Here is a 10,222-nt window from a genome sequence, read left to right as displayed (position 1 = left end):
GATCTTCACTGGGGGCGGGGCCTGGGTTTCTTGTACTTTGTGTCTCTGCCAGTCTGTCCAGGTCAGCCTGTGTCAGTGTGTGACTTGAGTGCCTTTGGTGGTCTCTGGGCATGTGATATTGTCTGTCTCTGAATGCATATCCCAGAGCCTTTGAGACTCTTCCAGGCTATGAGTTAGTGGGTATGTGTGATCATGGGCACGGATGTGTCCTTTTGTGTGCTTGTGGCCAGCTGATCTCGTGTATCTATGATTGCACCTCTGGGCGTGTCTTAGCATGTGCCTGTGTGGTGTGTCTCCACCACTGTTTTGGTATGTGTGTGATTGTGGGTCTGCGATTGTGTGTCCTGTATCTCTTGTGTCTCTGTGTGTGTCTGTGGCCAGCTTTGGTGGCTACTTTTGCGTATCTATGCTTATGTGTCTCAGTGTGTGTGTGTGTGTGTGTGTGTGTGAGTGTGTGTATGTCTGTGTGGTGTATTTGTGTGTCTGTCTCGGTTTGTGTGATTGTGTACCGCCTGAATGGGGGTGTCTTTTGTACACCGGTGTCTGTCTGGTGGCTGCCCCTCCGGGCCAGTTGGAGAGTCCCTTCCAGGTGGTAGCCCTGCTGGGGCTTCCTTCCTGGGGCAGGCTGGCTAGTTTCCCAGCAGAATGAGCCGGTTTTTCACAGACGGGGCCCCTCTGAGGGGTACCCAGGGCCCGCCTTGGTTTGCCTGGGTCTTCCCCATCCCTGTATCCTTCCACTGCCATTAGCAGGGAAACACCATTTCCTGCCTTTGATGTCACTGATGTTAAATTTTCCCTTCCTCCAAACAGCTAAGGCCACCAGTTTCTTTCTTTCTCTGCTTATTTTTTTCGCTTTAAAAAATTTTTGTGTGTGTGGCCACTGGTTTTTTTCTTTGTGTGCTCACACCTGACCACCATTCTGTATGTAACACACACATGGAAAATGCAGGTGGGCGGAAGCTTGCATGAAAGGTCCATGATCTCTTTTTCAGATCGCTCTCCTAAGTCCCCCTAGCTTTTTAATATATCTTCCAGATATGTGCTATGCAAATGTATCTTTGCTCTGAAACCAAATCCGCATTCTTTGTTTTTGTAGCCCTTAGAGATCTCTAATGAGCCCCAAAGAGATGACTCAACCTCCTCCACAGCTTGATTCCTGAACTGATTCTATGAGTGATAATCTGACCATTTCTCTTTCAATGACTCTTTCGGCTATTTCCGTTCAGAATACTTCCTGCCTGTTTTTGGCTCAGATGTCCGCGCTTGTTTCTGGACCCTGGTGCTTCATCCATAAGATCACACTCCTGCCTACAGTCACGCAGAGGCACCAGACGGTCAGCCCCACTGGCAGCAGTGATGACTAGTCCTGGAGAGCACCTACCGTATGCCAGGTGCTGTTCTGGCTCTCGATTCTGGACAGTAATCCTAGCAGGTGGTCCCTGTGTTAGCGCGACTTCTCAGATGGGAACCTCAAGGCAGAGAGGTGAAGGCATTTGCTCGAGATCATACAACTAGCAAGAGGTAGAGCTGGGATTTGAAGTTAAGTGGTTTGGACCTTGTGCTATTGTTGTTCCTCAACCAGAAGCAACGCTGGTGCACGCATGGGACCCCCCCCCATCCCCTTTCCTGATCCCTGAACACGCATCACACTGGAAACGCACAATTCCAGAGTAGCTGGATAAACACCCCAACTCCACGAAGCCTAATTATGCCATCATGCCTTGTCGTGTTTACCCAATATCACAGGTGCACTCCTGTGCCAGGTCTGTGTTTCCCTGGCCTATCCAGGGCTGAGGAGACTTGGACCCAGCTTTTCCAGAGACCTGAATAACTTGGAGAACACAGTTCCCCTCTCTGCATCGATTTCCTCCTTCAACACATGTGGATACCCCCTCGGCTGGAGACCAACCTCACTCAACCCTTCCCTTCTCTTTTCTCTTCTTTTCTTGGTTCACAGCCCCCCATGGGGTCCCGTGCCCTTTCACTGTGCACTTACCCGGCAATCACTAAGTGTCTCTTTCAGGCTTTGCCTTTCCCCTGGGGGACGTGGAAGATCCACGCCAGTGGAAGGTTGACCCTGGGGGAGTCCACATACGGGATGGGGGGCAGTCGGGAACCCAGAGAGAAGGAGGTGAGTTTGCTAGGAAAAATCAAGGCAGACTTCTTGGAGGAGGTGCCTGTTCACTGGGCCTCCGAGAGGGAAGAAGGGTGCCACCCCCCAACTGCTTCCTGCCCAATCCCTCCTTTGAGCCCTATGATGGCAACAGTGAGAATTCAGGCCTTTCCCCTAGAGGTGAGGAAAACCAGGGCCCACGCTCACCTCAGGGAGACAGCTGAGCACCGAGGTGCAACTGTACTAAACCGTGGGGTGCTAGGCAGCTGGTGCTGAGAGCTCCATAGTGGGCGGGGCTGCCTATCTCAGATGTCCCGACCACAACAATACGTCATGGCGCTCCCTGGCTGCGGCCTGAGCCTTCCCCAGGTTGCGGCCTGAGCCTTCCCCTGACAGGCATTGTTTCCCCGCTCTGGAGGGGGTGTATAGAACTCTGCTAAGCCCCTCGGCATTGAGAGAGTTCAGAACAGTCACTGTCAGTCCTTGGATCGATGACTTCAACTTTTGGAGTCTTAGTGTTTTTACATCCGCTTATTGGAATTGTAGAAAAGCGTCAGTGACCCAGCTCACCTGGAATGAGCATTTGCCATGTGCCTGGCACTGCTCACAGCAAGCTCTCAGCTGCTCTTTGAGACCTACTCTTATTCCCATTTAGTAGATGTGAAAAGTGAGGCTCAGAGAGGTGAAGCAGCTTGCCCCAAATCACACAGCAAGAAATTTGAGGGCTAAAATTCAAGCCTCTAGACAGGGGCAGCAAATTTTCCTCTGAAAGGGACCAGAGAGAGTAAGTATTTGGGGCTTTGTGGGCCAGACAATCTCTGTTGTAACTACTCCACTCTGCAAAAATCGCCACAGACAATATGGAAACAAATGAGGGTGGCTGTGTGTCATACAGTTTTATTTGTGGACACTGAAATTTGAATTTCACATGATTTGCACATCAGGAAAGAGTCTTCTTTTGACTTTTCCCAGCTGCTTCAAAATGAAAATAATCAAAACATTCGGTGTGGGGCTGCAGTGTGTCCACCTCTAGAGCGCATGCTGGTAACTGCTATGCTCTACTGCGTTCATTTATTCATTCAATCAGTCAATACGATCGAGGCCTGCAATTTTCTAGGTTGGAAACAAGGCAGGTGGAGATACTCCTCTTTGGGAGATAACAGTTTCATGGGGGAAACAGCCATGAGTGAGCAAATAAATGAACAAGAATATCTCACATGGTGGAAACTGCTAGTAAGGTCATGTCACGGGGTGATGTAACCAGGGCCCGAGAGAGAGACACTTTCATTTGGGTTGTCCGAGATGTTGACTGGGAGTCCTCTGAATTCCTTTTTGTCAGCTCAGACAACCCTTGTCTGGGACATTGCTGTGGGGGAGGGCTTAATAATAAACAGATTGGCCTGTGGCCTGTGAGCTTCTTGACAGAGCAATGGTATCTGGGGAGGGCTTTTTGGCCTCAGTATCTTTATATCTATCTTCCTGGTTGGTCAGATTCCTCAGAGAAAGGATCCCACCATCCCCATCTTTCAGATCCCGGCTGCTGAGTGGGGGGCAAGGGTCAAGGTGGGAAAGTTTCAAATCCTGCATTCAAGTTCACACGTTTGTTTCACACATGCTTTTGGCATGATTCTTCTACCATCAGCTGCGTTCCTCCCACCAGAAACGCTGCCATATCCGCTGTCTGGAGGAAAAAACAAAAAACAAAAAACCCAAAACAGCTGCAGTTCCACCCTGAAGGGGAGCAGAGCTGATATCTCTTTTGGGAATTTACTTTAGACCAACACTTCTATTTTAGCTGTCACCCACCACACTCTCTTTCGGAGCTGGGGGGGGGGGCAGTCACCAATAACTGAGGCTTGAGACACGGTGCTGACTGTGGCATTTGGCTAGGGAAATTATATTTGGCATTCCACCCCGATGGCTTGCAATTTTTGGCGTAGCTTTTAAAACAGTCGCTTATACTATCACTGCAGTGGGGTTTGGGGAGTGAAAGTAGGGGCCGGAGCTTAATTCATCCTCTTTACTCAGAAGGACAGCTGGCCGCAGATCTGGGGAAAGAAGATTCCAGGCAGGGGGACAACAGGTGTGAAGGAACAACCTTGGTACCATGCGGTGGATGCTCCAACTTGTGCAAGTGTCAGAATCTTCTGGAAGGCTCCTTCAGACACTGGTTGCAGGGCTTCCACTCCCAGAATGTCAGCAGGTCTCGGGTGAGGTGCTAGAATTTGCAGAGCTAGCAAGTTCCCAGGTGATGCTGGTCTGGGCCTCGTGCTTTATAAACCGCTGGTAAAACGGAAACGTTCAGCACCTGTGAGTCAACACGAGCCAGCATCATCACAGTGGTCGCCTCGTAATTCCCCAGAGAGGCTTAATACAAGCTTGAATACAGGGCCGGCATCCGATCCTTGTTCGGTTGAACCAACCTCCCTGCCCCCATTTCCCCGACGGCTGATGGATGACTGAGATCAATTGCCCGGTCCACCCTTCCATTTTCTATAGGGAAAGTGAATCCTGGAGCGGGTTAGGGAGTTGGCCGGCTGGTCTGAGCAGAGCAGGGCTTCTATGGGAGACCAGGGCTTTTCTAGGGCTGGCCATCTCTCAGTCCAGGGCTGCTTCCTCTTTTGGGGCCGAGTTATGACCGCTTCTCTGGTCCTCCTCCCGGCCCCGCCCCCGCCCCCGCCCACACCACCACCGGAGAGCGAACGGGAAATTTGAGTTTCCTCTGCCTCACTCAAGGCTGTCCCTTTCCTACAAGGGGAATTTCTCCACCTGGACTCTCCAGGCTTCTGCTTGTGGGGTCCAGGGGGCCCCTGATGGGAAGCGTCTAGGTGGGTGGGCGGGGGCACGCCAGGGAAGGTCCAGGGGTCCTGGGGCAAAAGAGGGAGGGGAGGGGGAGGGCTGAGCAGGGCACTTAGGGTTCCACTGGGAGGACTTATGCTCCACAGGAGAAGGGGGCTGAGGCCTGGCTATCTTCTGACCCCTCTGAAGATGTGCCGGGTTTAGGAGAGCCCTGGAGGGGCCCCATTGCTGGGGAGCTAGGGAGTGATAAGAAATTGGGGAAAGAGGCAGAGAAGCAGAGAGGCGCAGAGATAGATAAGCGGGGAGACACAAGAGAGATAATTAGGAAGAAAAAGGGTCGGTGGGGCAGAGCTTGGAGGGAGGGAGAGAGAGAGAGAGAGAGAGAGAGAGAGAGAGAGGGAGGGAGGGAGGGAGGGAGGGAGGGAGAGAGAGAGGGAGAGATCGGGGAAGAGAAAGTTAGGGAAAGTTCGGACAGAACGTGGAGGAGGCGGGGCGGGCGGGAACCAACCTACCGGGCGGATCTCTGGGATCCCCACGGGCCACACCCCGGAAAGCGGGGCTTCGGGATTTTATATAAAGCGCGGTGCAGCTGCCTCGGACCGCAGCCGCCCGCAGCCGGCCATGCCCTCCAGCACCCACGCCGCCCCGGATCCCGAAGCTCAGCGGCCGCTCGCGCCCTCGGGCCGTTCCTGCCACCCGCTGCCCTGGGCCCTGAGCGCCGCGCTGCTGCTGCTCGCTGCCGCCTGCGCCGCCTGCCTGGTGCGCGCCTGGGCCGCGCCCGGGGCTCCTGCATCGCAGGTCCCCGGCTCCGCGCGCAGCCCGAGACTCCCGGAGGGCCTGGAGCTGATGCCCGACGCCCGCACCCGCCTCCCCGACTCTCCGCAGGTGAGATGCGGCCCGATCTGGACCCCGGGAGAGACCCCTACCCAGTTCCGGGACCCCTTCTCCATTCGCTCCCCCTCCACCCCGAGGTCCTTTCTGCATCCCAGGCCGATGGTGGAGGGACCCCCATCGTCCCTCTTGGACCTCCGAGGGCACCGCTTCTTTATCCAGGACTTCGGGGGGCACCCTTCTCGTCCCGCACCCCCGTGAGACCCCATCTCATCCCGGGACCCCAGAGGGGAGCACTTTCTCCATCGCGGACCCCGAGGGACATTTTATCTCGAACCACTGAGGGGGCTCCCCCTTTCTTTCGTAACTCGCGGAGAACCTAGGTTTTCTCCCGGACCCTTGGGGTACCCCCTTTCTCTCTCAAGACCCCCCAGTGCCAAGCCCCCTGGAGGGACTCTCTCCTCTTTTCCCTCCTGAGTCCTCGGGGTTCTGTCCTTGCACACAGTAGGGCTGGGGCAGCGCGCGCGCTCTTTTGCAGCGGGAAGGGAAGGGAGCGTAGGCCCAAGACTCGCGCAGATCCCGGGCACTCCACTTTCCAGAGGGCTGCGGGTGCGGGAGGGGGGACCTCCACCCACTTTCCGTTTGTCCTCTCTCGGCAGGGCGTGTTCGCGCAGCTGGTGGTGGCCGACGGAGGTGAGTGATTCCCCCCGACAGGGGGAGGGTGCACTAAGAGGGAGAGCCCCAGGAGAGGGAGGCCTCCTCTGTGACCCAATCCGACCCTCTTCCCCTCCCTTCTGTGAAAAGTGTCCCCTCCCTTCTTAGAACCGCGTCAGCCCCTCTCTGGGCCTCCTCCTCCTCTGACCCCCATCTGTGCCCACCTCAGACCCCGCCCTCTCAGAGCTGGGGCTGGATGCCGCAAATCTCAGCCTGGTAGGGTCTCTCCCACTGGGCTCTGGGAGAGACGGACCCCTCCTTCCCAGCCCTGTCTCCCTTCCTCCCTTCTGGAAACCGTCTTTCCCGTTCACTTCCGCTCCCTCTTCCCGAGACCCTCCTCCCCCCTCTTCTGGAGACTCTCCTCTCTACCTCCTTCCTCTGCCCCTCCCCCTTCCAGACTCCCCTCCTCGTCCTTCCTCCGGAGACCCTCCCCCTCTCCCCTCCCCTTTCTGGGGACTCTTCTTCCCACCCCTTTCCCTCCCCCTTCCAGACTCTCCTGCCACCTCCTTGCCTTCTCTCTTAAGGAGACCTTCTCCCCATCCTGTCCTCTCCTTGGAGTCCCTCCTCCTTCACCCTCCACCCCCTCCTCCCTCCCTTTATGTTTCCTCTAGGATTTTTCCTCCTTCCCCCACAACCTCCCCCTTCCTCCCCCCTTCCCCTTCTCCATCCCCCCTCCTCTTTCCCCCCCTCCCACTCTGAGTCCTTTCCTTCATTCTATGCTAACTCTGCCCCCTATCCCCCTCTCCTCCCTCTATAAACCCCATCCTTCCATTCCTAGGAGCCCCCTATCCCCCCCATCATCCTTTTTTTTTTTAATTTTTTTTTTTTTTTTTTTGCCGTACGCGGGCCTCTCACTGTTGTGGCCTCTCCCGTTACGAAGCACAGGCTGCGGACGCGCAGGCTCAGCGGCCATGGCTCACGGGCCCAGCCGCTCCGCGGCATGTGGGATCCTCCCGGACCAGGGCACGAACCCGTGTCCCCTGCATCGGCAGGCGGACTCCCAACCACTGCGCCACCAGGGAAGCCCCCCTCTTCCTTTTTGGCATTACATTTCCTCCTCCTCCTGGTTCCTGGAAGTCTGTCCCCCTCCACTTCCTCTATCTCCCTCTTCCAGAGAGTCTTCCCCCTCCCTCGGAATCCTTTCCTTTCTTCTATCCCCCCTTCCCCTCCCCCAGCCCCCCTCTTTCTGAGACCCTCTCCGAGTCCCCTTACCTTTCTCATATCCCCCTCCCCACTTTTCCCTCTTGTCCTCTCTCCCTCAGAGCCCCTCCTCCCCTCCCCAGGGCTGCGACCTCAACCCTTAGCGATGCCCCCATGCTAAGCATGCCCTGCGTCTTCCTCCCACAGTGCAGCTGACCGAAGGGCCCCTGCACTGGTGCAGCGAGCGGGGGATGACAGGTGTGACCCTGGCACCCGGTGTGAGCTACGACAAGCACACGCACGAGGTGGTGGTGGCCCAGGCCGGAGTCTACTATGTTTTCTTGCACTTGGCGCTGAAGCGTGCAATGGCCAGCAACGGCAACAGCTCCGGCTCTGTCTCTGTGGCCCTGAACCTGCGGCCTCTCCAAGCTGGGGCCGCTGCCCTGGCCCTGACCTTGGACCTGCCACCCCCATCCTCGGGGAACTCAGTGGCTGGTTTCCGGAGCGGCCTGTTGCACCTGGATGCCGGACAGCGCCTGAGCGTCCACCTGCACCTCGCGGTCCGGGAACCTCGCGCCTGGCAGCTCTCAGCGGACGCCACGGTCTTGGGCCTCTTCCACGTGAACACCCAAGTCCCCACTGGACTCTCCTTGACACAGCTGACGTGACCCCCAGGCCTAGGTGCCACCCTCTGGACCAAGACTGAATCTTGCCTTCCTTTCTTGGGGCCCCTGGTGATGGGGTCTAGCTACTCTACCTCACTGGGCTGGGCCGGGGTCCTTGCTGCTGAGCCCCTCTTCCAGGACTCTCCGGGTCCCTCTATCACTTGGTATTTATTCTGAGCCTGAGCTCAGACAGTGTACATTATATTAATCCGTTCAACTTATATTTATTGAGCTTCTGCTCTGTGCCAGGCACTGTGCAGGGCTAGAGAAACATCAAATAAAAAAGACCTCCCCTCCATCCTTATTTATGTTAATATGTGAGAAATAGAGACTCATTCCCAGTACCCTCCCCCCGCCCCGCATGGTACTCATGGGGCTAGCTTGTGGGAGTCCAAGTAACTATGTTGTGTGAGCTTTACTCATTCATGCAAATTTTATCAGGCACTGTTTTAGGTGTTGGGGACACAGCCATGAATAGGACAAGACAAACCCCCCAGCTTTTGCCAAGCTGACGGTCTAGTACGCTGGCTTGACACTGTGACCGTGTGTGACCCTGTGTAACTGGGGCATATGGGAACGTGTGAGGTGGTACGTGATGTTAGATAATAAAGTATTTATATATGTTATGACTTCTGTATATTGAGCATTTACTATATACCAGACAATGTGAGTTATCTTGAGATTTATATAACTCCCCTGTGCCTTAGGGATTTTATTATTCCCGTGTTACTATTATCTGTGCTCGTGAGATGTTTTACCTATACTGTGTCTGGTGGTGGAAATACTGGATAATGCCATTTTGCAGGACACTGCTTGCTAACTCTGTGTTCTGTGTCACCACACTAGTAACTTAACACACTATTGACCGGGGGATTTTTGCAGAAACTAACACCTGTGGCATTAATACATCCCCGGTCAATAATGGGTTAAAATCGGCCATGGTGAGAGCATTTACACTACAGGAAGTGGCAAATGTTACAAGTCAGGGCTTGATTTATTGTTTGTTGATTGTCTATACTTAAAGTGCAGGTGAAAAGGATGTTCAACACGTAGATTACACTTACGTGGTTCTTTTTTTAAAAAATTATTTTCTTTTATTTATTTATTTTTAAATTTATCTTTGGCTGCGTTGGGTCTTCATTGCTGCACGCGGGCTTTCTCTAGTTGCGGTGAGCAGTGGCTGCTCTTCGTTACACTGCACGGCCTTCTCATCACGGTGGCTTCTCTTGTTGTGGAGCACGGGCTCTAGGCACGCAGGCTTTAGTAGTTGTGTCACACAGGCTCAGTAGTTGTGGCACACGGGCTTAGTTGCTCCGCGGCATGCGGGATCTTCCTGGACCAGGGCTCGAACCTGTGTCCCCTAGCAATGGCAGGCGGATTCTTAACCACTGCACCACCAGGGAAGTCCCTACACTTAAGTGGTTCTTACCTGTAACTGTTACATTGTGACTAGCACCCCAAAAAATCAAGAAAGTCTTTCTCTAGTGTTTTCAAACCGCTATCTGATTTAGCAAAGAAGTTGCTCACATCATCATAAAGCAAGTGAAGGGTGAACATGCATCTTTATTGTTTTGTTCCATCTCAGTCTCTAAAGGAAAATATCAACCTCCACTCACTTGTTTCTCACTTGCAAGCATAGATTGGCTCTGGGTACAAGAGTGGAGAAAATCAAGGAAGGCGTTCTGTGAGAATCAGTTTTGGCTGTATGGAATTTGCAGTGCAGAGTCTCTTATATTTTATTGTTGGAGCTTGTGTGCTATACACTTATGCCAGTAAAATTGCTAATAAACACAGATATTCATTTCACTCCTTGAGAGCTGGTTGTTAAACATTTACCAGCATCCCACGGTCCTGGCCAGTTCTCCCAAATCCCCTAATTTCCCCACCATGCAGATCTTCTGCCCACTGGCCCATAGAAACCAGCTGGACCTTGGCTTCTGGGGCTGGGGTGGACAGGGAG

General features: G+C 54.1%; 1 protein-coding gene across 1 annotated transcript; it reads left to right on the top strand.

The window, feature by feature from the left end:
• The first annotated feature begins 5,360 nt into the window (after positions 1 to 5,360).
• On the top strand, positions 5,361 to 8,891 carry TNFSF9 (TNF superfamily member 9). Its single transcript, XM_067734020.1, has 3 exons — positions 5,361 to 5,797; positions 6,403 to 6,436; positions 7,805 to 8,891. Exons 1-3 carry the CDS (start codon positions 5,534 to 5,536, stop codon positions 8,263 to 8,265), a joined length of 759 nt encoding a protein of 252 aa, XP_067590121.1. The 5' UTR covers positions 5,361 to 5,533; the 3' UTR covers positions 8,266 to 8,891.
• The last annotated feature ends 1,331 nt before the right edge of the window (positions 8,892 to 10,222 follow it).

The sequence above is a fragment of the Pseudorca crassidens genome, chromosome 3 (assembly GCF_039906515.1).
Source record: "Pseudorca crassidens isolate mPseCra1 chromosome 3, mPseCra1.hap1, whole genome shotgun sequence".
NCBI lineage: Eukaryota > Metazoa > Chordata > Mammalia > Artiodactyla > Delphinidae > Pseudorca > Pseudorca crassidens.
The sequence above is the reverse complement of the archived record's forward strand: the minus strand, read 5'-3'. Positions and strand labels throughout refer to the sequence as shown.